At 43.7% G+C, this 18,007-nt stretch overlaps 1 protein-coding gene across 1 annotated transcript in view; it reads right to left on the reverse strand.

Moving 5' to 3' along the window:
- Positions 1–3,603: 3,603 nt before the first annotated feature.
- LOC126416067 (transmembrane protein 14C) overlaps positions 3,604–18,007 on the reverse strand; it is a 49,664-nt gene continuing 35,260 nt past the window's right edge. The window contains exons 2-3 of the mRNA XM_050083545.1: positions 8,218–8,407; positions 3,604–3,793 (exon numbers count right to left, since the gene is read on the reverse strand). Coding sequence (XP_049939502.1) covers positions 3,733–3,793; positions 8,218–8,407 — 251 coding nt within the window. The 3' untranslated portion in view covers positions 3,604–3,732. The remainder of the gene's footprint in view (positions 3,794–8,217; positions 8,408–18,007) is intronic.

The following is an 18,007-nucleotide window of genomic DNA, read 5'->3' on the forward strand; positions in this document are numbered from 1 at the left end:
CCTTTCTCGACATGTTGGTTAGGAGGAAGGATGATGGATCATTGGGACATGCAGTCTACAGGAAACGTACTCACACCGACTTGTACTTACAAGCTAATAGTTGTCACCATTCGGCTCAGCGTGAAGGGGTACTTCGTACCTTGGTACACAGGGCACATGTCGTTTCTGACGCTGAGACTTTGCCAGCTGAGCTGTCCCACCTTGAAGTTGCATTTCGTCAAAATGGTTATAGTGATAGACAGATTGAACGTGCGTTGCGCTATCGACCAACTGTACATCGGGTGATCGATGATAATTCTGAGTCAACACCTAAGTCTACTGCCTTTTTGCCTTACGTAGGAAACACGTCCAATACGATTGGTCGTATTTTACGGAAATACGATGTGAAATGTGTTTTCCGACCTCCATCTAAAATTAGAGCACTTTTGAGTTCCGTTAAGGATGATCTTGGACTGAGTAAGGCGGGTGTATATCGTATTCCTTGTAGCTGCGGCATGGCATATATTGGTCAAACTATCAGCACCGTAGAGGACAGATGTACTGAGCATAAACGGCACACACGATTACGGCAGCCAAATAGATCTGCTATTGCCGAACATTGCTTGGATACTGGTCACCCCATGTTATATAATAACACCGAGATATTGGCGTGCACGTCCAGCTATTGGGACAGTGTCATTAGAGAGGCAGTTGAGATTAAATTAGCGAGCAACCTCGTTAACAGGGATGGAGGTTTCTGTTTAAACTCTGTTTGGAATCCGGCTCTCTCCCTTGTCAAAAACAGAGGAACAGAGTCAATGCTGCCTCACCTGCGAATTCATAGTCTCTCTATCGATAGCTCTGACTTTGGTCATCTTTGGTGGCACTAGTGTTCAGTGTGTGTGTGTTATCTTTCCTGCTTCTGTCGGAGAACCGAGGTATTAAATTTGCATGTACGCCGCCTGTCCGTTGAAGTTTGCCTTGAAAATGGCAGGGTGTTCTCCCGCCAAAATATCGGCGGTCGCTGAAAGTGTTACCTGGCTGAATTCCCGGAAGTTATTTGAAAGTTAGATCCTTGTTCCATAGATCATTTGCAAGATTTCTGTCAAAATGATGTTAAACAAGTCTGTTTACAATTTTTGTACACACACTTTATTTATGTGGTTGGCTACATGCAGGCCATTTACAGATAGCACAGTCACTTGAATGTAATAAAACTGAAAGTAATAGTTTCATCAAAGCTGTGTAACAAGTGATATAACAACAAAGTAAATGTATTTTTCTCCTATACCACATATGCTACCAGTGTTTGCTTATATATCTGTCCATGTATTAGAAGGGGTTGTCCAGAAGAACTAAATTTGCATTAGATTTAATATTTATTTTGGTGCCTGTCAGGCATTTTTTGTTATTGGACAAATAGTCAATCATTTTTGTTCTTGTGTCAGAACCTCAATAAAGAACTGATTATGCTACTGCAGCAAATATTATGTGGCTGGCTGATCAGTAGACAATGAAAGCATGAACCAGCCACTCTGACATATTAAAAACTTGTACATAACCATAATGCTACAGCCACAATATAGATAAATAGAAATGCAAAATGAATGTGACAATAGAAAATGCTAGCTGGAATGTAAACAATAGAATGAATTCAACCCTTATCCAATTAAATCACAATGGTATGAGAATTAATGTGATTTAGGGACCCATGAAACATCACAAGGTCAGTATTAGAAAGCAGTAGGTGAACTTAAGTAAACCGTTCATCAATTTTAAGGTTGGTCTGAAAACAACAGTCCTATATTATATACCCAGTTATAAGGAAACCTTTAATCAATTTTGAATCGGAACTATGATGTAATTCAACATCATCTATATACAGGGTAAGCCCAAAATCCACCAACAAAATTTTGGAGATTGTTCAGAAATATAGCCAAGGCCTTCTTCTGAAATAGACAAAAGAAACACACACACACACACACACACACACACACACACACACACACACACACACGACCACTGTCACTGGTTGTGACACAAGTGTCACAAGTGTGTGAGCTGCATTTGCATGTATGTGTATGTGTGTGTGTGTGTGTGTGTGTGTGTGTGTGTGTGTGTTGTCTATTTCAGAAGAACACCTTGTGACCGAAAGCCTAGGTGCTTAGTAGTCTTTTTGCTGTGCCTGTCTGTGACTCAACATCTCTGCTATATTTCTGAGTATTTTGCTATGTGTGACCTCATGTCACAGGTGGCTTGTTACAGAGTCACAATGCAATTATGATTTACTCATTTTGTTAACTCAATTACCTTTCTTCCTGTGAAATTATCCAAAAAACAGTGAAAAAGCTTGTAATACGTAATCATCAAAACATATAACACAAAATACAGAGTAACACAACAACCCTCAGATATGCAAAAGTACTGTGCAGTGGTTGCTGTAACAGGGAACAGCTCAGCATAGAGTTGTTGGGATGCTGCTTTTCCATTGCATGCTGTAAACCCATACAAGAGATGCATATTGACCAACTCTTCATCATTAAATCTATCCATATGACTTCATTGTTGATGTGCAGCTATCACTGCCACAAAAATAGAACTGAGCAGTTAAGAATGTAAGTTTAAGGGAAAAGAGTAATGTCAGCATCACTGTTTCCAATAGAAAGCACTGTGAATATAAGTTCATTTCCAAACAAGACACACAGCACATACTGTCAATATCTGCAGTGTTATGCAATATTTTCAATTCAATACAGATACAGAAACAATGAGGGGTGGAGGGAGGAGTAAGAAATCAGATGAAATGCAGTTACTCTGTAATGAGCTGCCAGTTATGATGAAACTGATAGACCAAAACCCTCAGAAAATACCCCTGAACATCCTCTAAAACTTTGTCAGTGGAGTTTGGATTCAACCTGTATACAACACAGTCATAGAACAAATTCACTTATATTCAGTGGGGAGAGGGGCAAAAATTATGCCCTGTATAACTGTGAAGTTTGAATTCTGTAGGACTTGCAGGACTTCAATAACTATTTTTTTCCATTCTGCATAGAAAAGCCCATCACAATTCCAAACTGGACTGACAAAAGGCAAAAATCTGATTAGTGTGAGTAACAAGGTGGAAGGAACTACAACAGAGGATTACAAATAATTAAGTGAGGCACTGGGGGTCAATAGGCACATAAACAAGACGAAATGTTGCTAGCTTTTGGACAAATCCTTCTTCATGTTCACAAAAATACATGTTTTTACATGAGAGTCTATGTGGAATGTACCTAAAGAAAACTGATGAAATATTTCAGATCATTTAAATTTAGTCCACACTGACAAGGTCACAATACAGTAACACAATACAAAAATTATATTTTTAACAAGAAACAAAAGTGTGGAATATCAAGTCTGCCCCCCCCTCCCCCCCCCCCCTCTCTCTCTCTCTCTCTCTCTCTCTCTCTCTCTCTCTCTCTCTCTCTCTTCCCCTCCACAGAGCTGGCATCCAATCCAAACTTACCAGGTATCATCATTAATGAGTAGCAGCATGTTTAGAAATTTCTGTACATTTTTCATATCCAAACTACATATAAACAGAATATAATCCAAAGGAAAAAGAAAGCATCAAGCAAATAAAAACAGTATACTTGTGATACTTTATTGCAGAAGTTCACATAAACATTCTTGATAATAACAAAAAATTAGCTGATTCTGTAGAAAAAGATTTTAAAAAAAGTCTACAAGGAATGCCACTGATATAGTTTACTTCTTTATTCCAACGAGACCAGCTCTCTGTGCTCCTATTCTGAGGACCATGGCAACACTGAAAGAGAAAAGTATCACATTCATGAATTCAGATTTGGACACATTTTCCACAGCTATAAAAGAAAGTATGCATATATTTCAGAACACAATGGAAGACTTATGAATGTTTTTTGTGAATGAAGATGGTGGAGAATAGTTACTTTGATAATGCTCATGGCAAGCCAATACCTGTATCAAGATACTCAAAAACACACAGGGCAGATTGCTGCAGATTATTGTGCTCTCTCTCTCTCTCTCTCTCTCTCTCTCTCTCTCTCACTGTGTGCGGCCGAAAGCTACATGTGAGTACCTTTTATTCAATGCCTGTCTACAACTTGACGTATCTTCTTTAGAGTCAGTAGCAATCTATCTTTTCCTACATTGTTGTGAAATTTGGAAGGTAGGAGAGGGGTACTGGTGGAACTGAAGCTGTGGGGGTGTATTACAGTTGTGCCTGGACATCTCAGTTGCTAGAGCATTTCCCAATGAAAAACAAAGGTTCTGGGTTTGAGCCCTAGTTTGGCACACAGCGTTGCACTGCCAAGATGTTTTATGTCAGCACATACCCTGCTCCAGAACGAAAATTCATTCTGGAGATCACCTATGTGCAGACATGTGCAGTGTTTTGTTAGGCTGGTGGTAGTCCTCCCTATGTAGCTTGCTGAGCAGTGAAAGCAGTCAGCTTGTCAGTAATGGGAGAAGTTGATCACGTGACCCTGCGTTTAACATTGTAAGCTTTGCTACGGATGGGGCTAGAGTAGGTGATAATGTTGAGTGCACAGAGCAACTTCTACATTCTGAATGACTGCAGGGTTCGGAGCAATGAGGTAGGGCAATTGGTATGAGAATGTCATAAGATGTGACAAGGATGTTGTGAAGATTAAGAGGAAAATGTAAGCTGACTGGATGGTGTATGGAGCTGCTTATGAAAAGGTGATATTATTTCAGGGCTCCACTTGATAGAAATAGCCGTGGCAGAGTATTTTATTTAGGCATTCCAGGGGTTTGACTGTGCTGGGTAGTGAGGTGAGCACTTTTGACATTTTTGGAAGCAGGAGTGATGATAGTATGTGGCGGGATGAGGTGACTGCCCAGTAGATTTACTCTACCACTGCTCAGATATCTCTTCTTGATAACAACCAAACTGTATAAACAATTTGGTGAAAGATATAAACAGTGTTTTGGGCATGTTTATAAGGCTGCTGGAAACTGTCACTGAAAGCTTAATTTTGAATTGACTGATACACTGATGTCACAGATTTTTTTAAATGTCAAATATGTCTGTAAAATGTAGGTCATTCAGAAGATCCTTGAGGCAGGAGAACAAAAAGATGTAGAAGGAAAAAAATGCTTGAGTTTAATGCCATGTCAACAGAAATACAAAACTCAAGCACAGATTGAACAAGGATGATAATGATAAAACCCTGCCCTTCTCAAGCTATTTATAGCAACAACAGAAAACCTAAATCTTGATGACAATTTAGAAATTCTCTAAAATTTTCTTAATAGCATCCTTCAAAATGAACGCTGCCTTCCCTTCAGCGATTCCCGTTTCAGTTCCCAAAGTGTTCTGTAGCACTTGCATGTTGTTTGAATCTACTGTTAACAATTCTAGCAATCTGCCTTCAAATTTCTTCAATGTCTTCCTTTAATCTGACATGGTACAGATCTCAAAGAACAGTTCGCACCAGTATCCTACATGCAGTCTCCTTTACAGATGAACAACACTTCCCCAAAATTCTCTCAATAAACTGAAGTCGACAATTCGCTGTCCCTGCCACAACCCTAACACGCTTGTTCCATTTCATATTGCTTTGCAGGACATGACTGTGTCAAGCAGGACACTACTAATCCTATATCCGAACATTATGTGTTTGTTTTTCTTACTCATCCACATTAACTTACCATTTTCACCTGCCATTCATCACACCAACTAGGAATTTTGTCTAAGTCATCTTGTATCCTCCTACAGTCACTCACAACTTTCACATATAACTATACGCTACAGCATCATCAACAAACAACAACACATTACTGACCATCCTGTTCTCCAGATCATTTATGTATGTATAAAACAACAGCAGTCCAGTCACACTTCCCTTGGGTACTCCCTGCGATACCTTTGTGTCTAACACTCGCCATCGAGGGCAACATACTGAGTTCAGTTACTTAAGATGTCTTCGAACCACTTGCTTATCTGTGAACCTATTGCATATGCACATACCTTTGTTAACAGTCTGCAGTGGGGCACCGGGTCAAACGCTTTCCGGAAATCTAGAAATATGGAATCTAGCCCGTTTTCCTTCATCCATGGTTCACAATATATCACATGGAAAAAGAGCAAGCTGAGTTTCATTTTTTAAATCGTGCCGATTTGTGGATATAAGCTTCTCAGTCTCAAGAAAATATATTATATTCAAACTGAGAATATGTTAAAGGATTTGGCCACAAACCAATGTTAGGTATATTGGTCTGTAATTTTGCGGGTCTGTTCTTTTACCCTTCTTATCCACAGGAGTCACTTGAGACTGTGCGTTGAGTGAGAGATTTGCGGTACTTGCAAGGTAAGAAAGGCGCCAATGCCATACAATATTCTTTATAAAACTTATTTGAAATTACAGCGGGATGTGCCGATTTACTTGTTTTCAAGCTTTTCAGTTTCTCTCAGTTGGTTCTCCACAGAATCAGCGAAGAAAGGAACGTATGAACATATAAAAATCAATGACAAGGAAATAGAGATGGAGTGGCAGAACAGACACACAGAAATAACTCCCATGGTATTAGAGGGAGCTGTAGAGGGCAAGATCTGCAAGGGAAGTCAAATAATTGAGGGTGTAGGTGCAAGCGCTACTCTTGATATAAAGAGGTTGGCACTAGTGAGTTATTTGTGGTGAAATGCATAGAACTATTCAAAATACCAATGATCCAAATTAAATAAACAAATCTATGTACAGAATGAAATTCTGAAGTATCTTAGGGATTTGGGTAAGCCTCCTCGAATATGTTATATTAAAATTTAATCACGAATTATTTCCTCTCTCATACTAACAAATAACATCACACTGCAAGTTCTGTCTCCACTTCCAGGAGAACTACCCTCTCCCTCTGCTCTAACAAGGGAACCTCCCAATCGCACCCCCCTCAGATTTAGTTATAAGTTGGCACAGTGGATAGGCCTTGAAAAACTGAACACAGATCGATTGAGAAAACAGGAAGAAGTTGTTTGGAACTATGAAAAAAATTAGTAAAATATACAAACTGAGTAGTCCATGCTAAGATAGGCAACATCAAGGACAGTGGGAGTCAAGGAGCGCCGTGGTCCCGTGGTTAGCATGAGTAGCTGCGGACCGAGAGGTCCTTGGTTCAAGTCTTCTGTCGACTGATAATTTTACTTTCTTTATTTTCGCAAAGTTATGATCTGTCCGTTCGTTCATTGACGTCTCTGTTCACTGTAATAAGTTTAGTGTCTGTGTTTTGCGACCGCACCGCAAAACCGTGCGATTAGTAGACGAAAGGACTAGCCTCTCCAATGGGAATCGAAAACATTTGATCGCAAGGTCATAGGTCAACCGATTCCTCCACAGGAAAATACGTCTGATATATTCTATACGACACTGGTGACGGTATGTGCGTCACATGACAGGAATATGTTTTCGACCCACCTAACTTGTACACTTGGCGAATGGGTAAAAAGATTCTTCTACCTTGCCCGATTTAGGTTTTCTTGTGGATGTGATAATCACTCCCAAAAAAGTGATGAAAACATAAGAGTCTGACACAAACTGAAAAATTAAAATTTTCACTAGGTGGGACTACTCAGTTTGTATATTTTGCTTATTTTTTCATAGTTCCACACAACTTCTTCCTGTTTTCTCGATGGATCTGTCTTCAGTTTTTCAAGGCCTATCCACTGTGCCAACTTATAACTAAATCTGAGGGGGGGTGCGATGGGGAGGTTCCCTTGTAAGATACTATGGGTCCATGTCCTTTGGACCTGAATCAATAATCACAAAAATAATTACTTTGCTTACATTCCATTACACTAAATATGTAGATTACAGTTTAATATACTGTCAACAATAAGATCAATGAAGAGCAAGCAAAAGCTCGGACTGAGAAAGGAATTCTTCCATGGCCTATCAAATGGACCACCACAGCATTTGCCTTAAGTAATTTCCTCAAGGTAAATCTAAATCTGGATGGCAGGGCAGTGTCTGAACTGTCATCCTCCCGAATGCAAGTCTACTGGCTTACAGGCTGTACCATCTCGCTCTGTTTCCGCTATGTTGTGAGGTAGATGAAAAGTAGAGAGATCAAATAAGTAATTAGCCTGTATATTCTTTCCCCAAAAACAGCAAGATATAGCACTACCCATTTAGATGTAGTTCCCAATTCCAGGATACACTTGTTGCATCCAGGAAAAATATTTGAATGTTTCAGTACCTCAAAGCTGCCACTAGTCCTGCAGGCATAAATTTCCCAGAGTTGTAGAAACGGTATCCCATTAATCCTCCAAGGGCAGTACTTGTGCCCAGAAGAATGTGGTAATCATTGGGATCCTGTGAAATCTGGTATGCTCCAAACCCTAGTATTCCACCAAACAGTAAGCCAGCACCCAAGGAAGGTACACTACCTGCAAAAAATATTTTACAGTAAGGAAACAATAAATTTACAGATAACAATTGTGTTGAGTACAAACATCCGTTATAAGTCACAGCAGAATAAATTCACAGTTTTTATTTAGAAGGCATTCATTCATGGCATTGTGATAACATTCAATCCAGCCATTATCTGTTACTAAAAATAATTTTACAACTTAGGATAATTATTGGAAAGCAGGTGAATAATTTTTGTACATTCATTATATATTCATGTCCTTTATCTAAAATACAACAATTGCGTGCAAGAGAACATATTGGTACATACAAAGCTCATAGCACTACCCATTTAGATGTAGTTCCCAATTCCAGGATACACTTGTTGCATCCAGGAAAAATATTTGAATGTTTCAGTACCTCAAAGCTGCCACTAGTCCTGCAGACATAAATTTCCCAGAGTTGTCTGTGGCATACAATATCATTAAGAAGTAGATAGGAAGGGCAAGACAGAATGCAAGAGGAGGAAGACCATGAGGAAGAGGGTGTACAGAATGAATGAGGTTTGGGTCTTGGGTCAGAAGTAGAGGTGGGTGTGGGACAAGGGCTAGCACATTCAATTCAGGACGATTACAGGACTGAGTTGCATGCCCGAGTCCCATCTACGCAGTTCTGGTGCTGGGGATGGGAGCTGGAGGATCCAGATAGAAATGGGTTGTGAAGCAGCAACTGAATTTGAGCATGTTGTGCTCAGGTGCATGTTCTCCCACAGTGTGGTCAAATCTGCTCTTGAGCAACATTTGGCAGTGGATTCATTCCAGTAAAAAGTTGGTTGGTGGTCAGCCCACATAAAGTGCTGTGCAGAAATTACAGCAGAAGCAGTATACGATATAACTGCTTACAAGAGTGGCTTTGCCTCTGATAGGATAATGTAGATCTTTATTTTTTATGTTTTTTTCAGCACAATCATTTTAGCATTTTACTGTACCATTACCAGTTTAGAGCACCCAGTTGTCATCTTCAGTTTAAAGAAGCATGGTACAAGCAGTTTCTGTTGCATCCCAAAGCTGGACCCTAGGCTTGGTACAGGTTTATGAACAATATCTCTGTTGTCTGAACACATGACGGAGAACAATTTCCCCCATTTCCTTCGACCACTTATCTCCTTTTCCCAACTCAAATTTACCTGAGTCTTTTTATAAATCCAAAGTAACTTCCTCTGATGTGAAACTCCACCTCGCTGAAGCCTACATCTGGACCTTGGTACATATAAAATCAACAAACAAGCAACAATACCTACACTTTGACAGCTGCCACCCCTTTCCCATCAAGTGCTCCCTTCCCTACAGCCTAAGCATCCGCACAAACAAATCTACTAAACCACCAAGTCCCTTAATACTTACTCCAACAGACACCTCGAAGTTTTACTCTCCTGCAACTGTTTCACAGACCTCATTTACAGACAAGTCCCGTGACAGTATCCTGCTCTCACTCTCCGACTGACACAGTCCCATTTCCAAAAAACTTAGAAACAATACTAGGCTTTGAATGCCTCAAGGCTTTTCTCCACATCCTAGTTAAAACTTATAACATTCCCAAATCATTACCCCCTAGCTCAAGGTTCCTATCGATGCAACGATTCCCACTGTAAAACCTGTCTCATGCACTAACCCACTAACATCTATCCCATTTTTTAGTCTGCCTGACCTGCCCTTCATTTTAACCTACCCCAACCTATCCCTCTCTTCCTGAAGAAGGAACTATAAAGTCCAAAATCTAGAAACTACTTTCACTTTTATGTGTGGGTACAGGTAGTACTACATATATCATCTCTAGAAGCTAACTAGTTAGCAAATCCATCCGACATTTTTATGATAAGTTCTATAATATTTATTTAAAACAACAGAAACTCCAGATTGGAATATCAATAATGTCAGGAAAATGACAAACTACTACTCACTGTAATCACAAAGTGTTGAGTTTCAGACAAGAACAACGAGAAGTCTGTTATACATCTAGCTTTTCGACAAAGCCTTCTTCAGAAAAGGACACACACACACACACACACACACACACACACACACACACACACACACACCAGTGCAGGCTGGAGTAGGGATGGACAATATTCTTTATAAAACTTGCATATGGATTTGGGATTCAGGGGCTATCTAGTGGAATCCTTCCTAGCCACCTAGAATCCCAAACCCATCACCTGGTTCGGATTCATTGATGACATCTTCAAGATATGGGCTGAGGTTGAGGACACCATATCCATATTACTCCAGAACATCAAGAGCTTTCCCTATTTGCTTTACCTGGTCCTACCTCAACCCAACAAGCCACCTTCCTCAATGTTGACCTCCACCACCAGGATGGCTGCATCAGTACCTCTGTCCATACCAAACATGCCCACTTTGGCATCTGGCACCCATTCCATACCCTGAAGTCCCTTCCATGCAGCCGAACCAACTGAGGTTATTACATCCATAGTGATAAGCAGTCTCTCTCCAAATATGCCAAGGGTCTTCCTGTAGCCTTCACAAACCTAAATTAACCCACTCAACCTTGTCCAGAAACATATCTCTTGTGCCTTGCCTCTCTAGTCACCTACCACTTCCCACATACACACTTTCTGGCCTCAAAAAGCACTCCTCTCATGACTCAGTACCACCCAGGACCACAGAAACTGAATCATACTCTCCACCAGGGTTTCACCTTCCTCTCATTATGCCCTGAAAGGAGAAATATCCTCCCACCTCTCTTACAGTGGTATTCCACAGCCCATGGAACCTATGCAATATCCTTGTTCATTACTACTCCACCCCTGCTCCCAACCCACTGCCTCATGGCTCCTACCTCTTAAATAGACCTTGATGCAAGACTTGTCCATACATCACACACACTCCCACTATGACATACTCCAGTTCTGTCATGGTTATCTCCTACCCCACCAAAGGCAGTGACTGCAGCCATGTGATCTACAAACTAAGCTGCAACCACTGTGCCTCTTTCTATGTGGGTGAGGCCACTAACAAGCTGTCTGTCCACATGTATGGCCACCACCAAACTGTGGGCAGAGAACAGCTGGTCACCCCCCCCCCCCCCCCCCCCCCCCCACCCACCCACCCACCCACCAAATTGCTGAACTTGCTGCCCAGTGCAATGTGCTCGACTTCAATTATTGCTTCCTACTAACACCAGCTTTTCTGGACTGTGTTGGAAGGCACTCTTGCTACACCATATCCTCCATTTCTGTAACTCCCGTGGTCTCAAGTTTTGCTAGTTGCTGTCCTCCAGCTACCTGTCTCCTTCCCTGGCATTACACACACACTGTACACCACCAATGTGCCTACTAGTCCTTTCCACCTCCCTCTGTCCCTTCTCTCCTCACTCCCCTCCTCCCCCTTCCCACCAGTACAGCCAACCAGTTCTGCACCCAATAGCCCATCCTGTCTCCACCTTCTGCTTACTTCAGACAAAGTTTCAATCGGCTATGTGTGTTTGAGTTGTGAATGTGTGTTTTCTTGTTTTGTTTGTTTGTTTTAGCTTTAGGGTGCAAAAAACAACTGGAGTCATACGCACCCAAGTCAGCACTATAGAACATGAACACAGAGAGGAGTTAAATGACTATACATCAGTCCCCATAGACCAGGCTGTTCCAGTTCATTGGCTCTGTTGTGAGCTGCGGAGCGCTCCCTGCTCCAGGGAGCCGTGTCGCTCGCTGTGGCCATTCAAGTGGGCCGGCACGTGGCATGGCTGGCTGAGGCAGGCGGCAAGGCAAGCGTTTTGATGTGCCAGCTGTGTCTTACAAGATCGGCAACCTCTTACTCTTAGCTGCCAAGACGTGGTGACATGCTACACCAGGAAATACGATGTTCAGGAAATAAATAAGAAACAACTGTTTTACAAGAAATTGCATACTAAATTTATTGGGCCTCTGTAGCTTGCCCGTAAGGGAAATGGCGTTCGGCCCTGGGGTGGAGGATCAAGATTAACTGACAGTGCGATCTAGCTCCCTCGTAGTAAAGACGGCATTGCAGCACTCACGATTTAGAGAAGAGAAGGGTATCGCACGAGCCTCCTCCCCTCATTTCCAATGGAGAAAGGCAGGGTGATAGTGGGATGAGCTCGAAACTTCCGCAAAATGGCGGCCCAAGGTGTCGGAGATAGCAATAGGGTCCACGATAACATCGGCAGCTACGGTGAGGCCGGAAATGGGGGGATGGATCTTGGTCCCAGAGAGCCCTGTGGTTGGCCCACACGATAGAGCAAGGGGTGGAACCGTTAAAAGAACAAGTGAATGAAATCGAGCTAGCTCGTTTGCTATCCCGAAGAATGCAATGACACTTGGCATGCATCTGTTTAAAATGAATTCAGTTTGCCACCATACGATGATGGTTAAAAATACGGAGAGCACATCTCCATGCATGAATTTCATTGCAGCATGCCTGAGACCACCAAGGGATGGGGACACGATGTGCTAAAGACGAAGTGCGAGGAATGGAATGTTCTGCAGCAGTAAGGATAATGGTGGAGAGATAGTCCACCTGGTCATCACAACTGGGGAAATCTTGTTCTCTGAAGGTCGCCAGGAAGGAGTGCAGCTGCCAGTCAGCCTTAGGAAGCTGCCATTTGGGTGTGCACTCGGATGAGGTAGGAGTCAGCAAACGGAGAGCACATGGGAAATGGTCGCTTGAGTAGGTGTCAGAAAGAACAGACCACTCAAGACAATGGGGAAACTGGGCAGTGCAAAAGGATAGGTCCAAATGTGAATAGGTGTGCGACGAGTCGGAAAGAAAAGTGGGTGCTCCAGTGTTGAGGAAGAAGTGGTCAAGTTGGTTAAGAAGATCAGCCAATAGGGCACCTCTCTGATAAGTCCTGGGAGAACCCCGAAGGGGATGATGCCCATTAAAGTCACCAAGTAGCAAAAATGTGGGAGGTAGCTGCCCAATAAGCTTAAGTAAGTCTGCCCAGGTGACACTGAATGATAGAGGGACATAAATGGTACAAGGGGAAAAGTCAGGCAGAGAAGGAAAAGGCGAACTGCAACAGTTTGAAGATGGGTAGTCATGGAGACGGATTAACCATGGACGTCATCCCACATGAGTAGCATGACGCCCCCATGAGATGGAATGCCAACCTCAGGGAGAAGGTCAAAACGAATCTGTAAGTAATGTGAAAGCTCAAAGCAGTTGTGAGGGTGCAATTTCGTTTCCTGAGGTGGAGTACAAGGGGATCCTGTGACAGTAAAAGCAACCATAAATCCTCTTTGTGGGACCAAATGCCGTGAACGTTCCATTGGAGGACAGTCATGAGGGGGAAGAGATGTGGCGGTGACAACTTGGTGGCCGACAAGTGACAGCCGGTATAGAATCGCTACTACAGGAGGATCCTGCTCCATGAGGTCCACAGAAGCATCGCTGTGCTTGTGCAGTCAGTCTGTGGAGTCCAATGCTGAAAAATGGTTGGTGGTGCGCACCAACGATAGAGAGGCTGGCCGGGCTAGGGTACATCATGGTGACACCATCAAAGAGGACCTTTGAGTTGGCAAAGGAGAAGACCATTTGCCTTTGTTTGTTTTGTTTTGCTTTAGGGTGCAAACAATTGGGGTCATATGCACCTAAGTCAAAACTATACAACACGAACATAGAGAGGAGTTAAATGACTATACGTCAGTCCCAATGGACAGAATAGGAGACAGCTAAAAACAGGCATGAGGAAAACAGGCTAAAAAAACACCATACAGAAATGGAGGCCCAAAAATAAAAATTAAATGGCCTTTGCCATATTGCTTCAGCAGATAAAAAGTAAAATACAGTCGACAGCTTGCGCGTCATTCGCTAAAACGGCCGATAAATCAGACAGAAAATCCAAGCTGGATTGTAAATTGTCGAAAAAAGTGCCACTTAGCAAATGACGATGGCTAAAAAGGCAGTGCCCAATACACAGCTGAGTTAAAATAATCTCCTCCCGACGGGAGGGCCAAGAAGAGGTCGTCCAAGGCACTGGGAGAGGCATAGTACGCTGAAGCTTGTTCCTGTGAAGGGAGGACCATTGGCGAAGCCAGAGGGACACCACCTCCTGACAGGCGGCAACACAGAGATCATCAGAGAGAATATAGGTACTCGCGGGCCGAAGTATGAGGACTGCAGCCTTGGCAGCAACATCAGCAGCAACAGCCTCGTTTGGCAGAACCGATGTAACCGCGGACCCACAGAAACATCACACTGGCTCCACCAAGAGTGAGCAAGTGACATTTTTCCTGGACCCGATGCACTAAGGGATGAGCAGTGTACAGCGTACATATACTTTGGAGGGCACTGAGCGAGTCTGAGCAGAGGACAAACATTGGAAAGGCTGTGTCGATGGATGTACTCCATGGCCTGATTCAAGGCAAAGAGCTCAGCTGTAAATACTGAGGAGTGTGCCAGAAGCCGATATCAAAAGACACTGGTGCCAATGACGAAGGCACACTCAACCCCACGTCTGTCCGAGAGCCATCAGTGTATACAAAGGTACTATTGCAAAGTTCAATGCAAAGGTCATGAAACTGAAGGCGATAGACCGAGGCTCGAGTAGTGTCCTTAGGAAATGAATGAAGGCCAAGATCAACATGGGCTGCTTCACAAAGCCAAGGTGGTGAAGGGTTCACACCCAATGGGAAAGTTACAGGTAGTGTGAAGTTAAGCCGCCGTAGCAAGTGGTGAAAGCAGACTGCAGGAGGTAACAGAAAAGAGGAACAAGCCTCATACTGAAGATCAAAGGAATCATCAAAGAAGGAGGCATAGTAGGTGTGGCCACACATGGCAGACAAACGGCATGCATACCTGCCAAGGAGAAAGTCATGGAGGTAGGACAGTGGTAGTTCAGCACCTTCAGGATACAGACTTTCAACCGGGCTGGTGTAAAAGGCACCCATGGTCGTACAGATGCCATGATGGTGGATAGTGTTGAGATGGCATAAGAGGGATGGGCGTGCAGATTTATAAACAAAGAACCCATAGTCGAGTTTCGAATGGACAAGTGTCTGGTACAAATGTAGGAGGGTGGTTCAATTGGCACCCCAGGAAGTACCATTGAGGACACATAGGAGATTGAGGGACCGTGTACAGCGGGCTGCCAGGTAAGACACATGGCAGGACCAAGGGAGTTTCCTGTCCAGCATTAACCCCAGAAATTTCATAGTTTCAATGAATGGAAGGCAAAAGGCCCAAGACGTAGAGATGGTGGGAGAAACCATTTGCGCTGCGAGAAATTCAGAGAGACAGTTTAGTCAGGGGAAAAGTGAAAGCCATTGTCGATGCTCCAGGAGTAAAGACGATCAAGACAGTGTGGAAGACGACGCTCAGTAACACAGGTCCATGGAAAACTGCAATAGATGGCAGAATCAGCTACAAAAAGAGTGCCGGAGATGTCTCGTGGGAGACAGGCCTTTATAGGGTTAATGGAAATAGCAAAGAGAATGAGGACGGAGCTGTGAGGCACACCATAAAGGTGTCCGACAAAGCATAACCCACACGCACCTTGAAATCTCGGTCTTGTAAAAATTCCCGAAGAAAACAGGGCAGGCGCCCAAGGAAGCTGCATGTGTAAAGAGTATGGAGGATATCAGTTCTCCAGCAGGTGCAGGCCTTCTCCAAATCGAAAAACACCACCACATTATTGGATTTCCACACAAAAACATTCATGACATGGGTGGACAAAGTAACAAGATGGTCATCTCCAGAACGCTGTGCTTGAAATCCACACTGCGCATTCGTTAGTAAATGTCGAGACTTGAGCCACCACACCAGCCGGGCATGAATCATACGTTCCATCACCTTGCAAATGCAGCTCGTAACAGATGGGGTGGTAGCTAGAAGGAAGGTTTTTGTCCTTACCTGGCTTAGGTAGCATCCAGGAAATGTGCCCTCCGCCCAGATGCGGTTGTAAGTGTTAAGTAGAAAGTGCTTGCCCGCTAGAGGAAGGTGCTGCAACATCTGAATGTGGATGGCATCTGGTCCTGGGGCAGAGGATTGGGATGAACTGAGAGCATGATCTAGCTTCCTCATATTAAAGATGGCATTGTAGCACTCATGATTAGGAGAAGAGAAGGGTATTGCCCAAGCTTCCTCCGCTTTTTTCCGGTGGAGAAAGTCAGGGTGATAGCGAAATGAGCTTGAAACTTCCGTAAAATGGCTGCCCAAGGTATTGGAGATAGCAATAGGGTCCACGATGACATCATCAGCAATTGCCAGGCTCGTAATAGGGGAATGGATCTTCGTTCCAGAGAGCCATCGGAGGTTGGCCCACAGGACAGAGGAAGGTGTGGAACTGTTAGAAGAATAAGTGAATGAAATCCGGCTAGACCTTTTGCTATCCCGAAGAACGTGATGACACTTTGCACGCATCTGTTTATAATGAATGCAGTTTGTCAGGGTAGGGTGGCAGTTAAAAATGTGGAGAGCATGTCTATGTGCACAAATTGCATCACGGCATGCCTCAGTCCACCAAGAGACTGGGACACGATGTGGTCAGGAGGAAGTGAGGGTGATGGAATGTTCTGCAACGGAGGAAGTGAGGGTGATGGAATGTTCTGCAACAGTAAGGATAACATTGGTGAGACATTCAACCTGGTCATCACAACTGGGGAAATCTTTTTCTTCAAAGGTCGCCAGGGAGGAGTAAAGCTGCCAGTCAGCCCTACGAAGCTGCCATTTAGGTGTGGACGCGGATAGGGTAGGGATCAGCAAACGGATAGCACACGGGAAATGGTTGCTCGGGTAGGTGTCAGAAAGAACAGATTACTCAAGGTGATGGGCAAGCCGGGCGGTGCAGAGGAATAGGTCCAAATGGGAATACTTGTGCGAGGGGTCGGAAAGGAAAGTGGGTGCTCCAGTGTTAAGGCAGACGAGGTTAAGTTGGTTAAGATCAGCCAAGAGGGCGCCTCTCTGACAGGCTCTGGGAGAACCTCAAAGGGAACAATGTGCATTAAAGTCACCGAGTAGCAAAAATGGGGGAGATAGCTGCCCAATAAGTTGAAGGAAGTCTGCCCTGGTGACAGCAAATGATGGAGGGACATAGATAGTACAGAGGGAAAAAGTCAGGTGGGGAAGGAAAAGGCGAACTGCCACAGCTTGAAGATTGGTAGTCAGCGAAATGGGTTGACTATAAATGTCATCCCATATGAGCAGCATTACGCCCCCATGAGAGGGAATGCAGACCTCAAGAGGAAGGTCAAAACGAATCGGTAAGAAATGTTAAAGCTCAAAGCAGTTGTGAGGGTGCAATTTTGTTTCCTGAAGGGAAAGTACAAGGGGGCGATGCTACACTAAAAGCAGCCATAAATCCTCATTGTGGGATCGAAGGCCATGAATGTTCCATTGGTGGAGAGTCATGATGAAGAGATGTGGGGGTGTCGCCTTGGCGGCTGTCGAGTGACAGCTGGGGAAAAGGCGCTACTACAGGGCACAGAGGCAGGAGGCTCCTGCTCCATGGGGTACACAGAAGAATCGGTGTGCTTGTGCGGTCGGTCTGTGCAGTCCAACGCCGAAAAACTGTTGTTGGTCACACCAGTGGCACGGAGGTTGGTCGCGCTAAGGTATCATGTGCCAACACCATTACCAGTTGTGTAGCTGGTGGCTTCACCCCTAGAG

Source organism: Schistocerca serialis, chromosome 8 (assembly GCF_023864345.2).
Source record: "Schistocerca serialis cubense isolate TAMUIC-IGC-003099 chromosome 8, iqSchSeri2.2, whole genome shotgun sequence".
In the NCBI taxonomy this organism is placed as follows: domain Eukaryota; kingdom Metazoa; phylum Arthropoda; class Insecta; order Orthoptera; family Acrididae; genus Schistocerca; species Schistocerca serialis.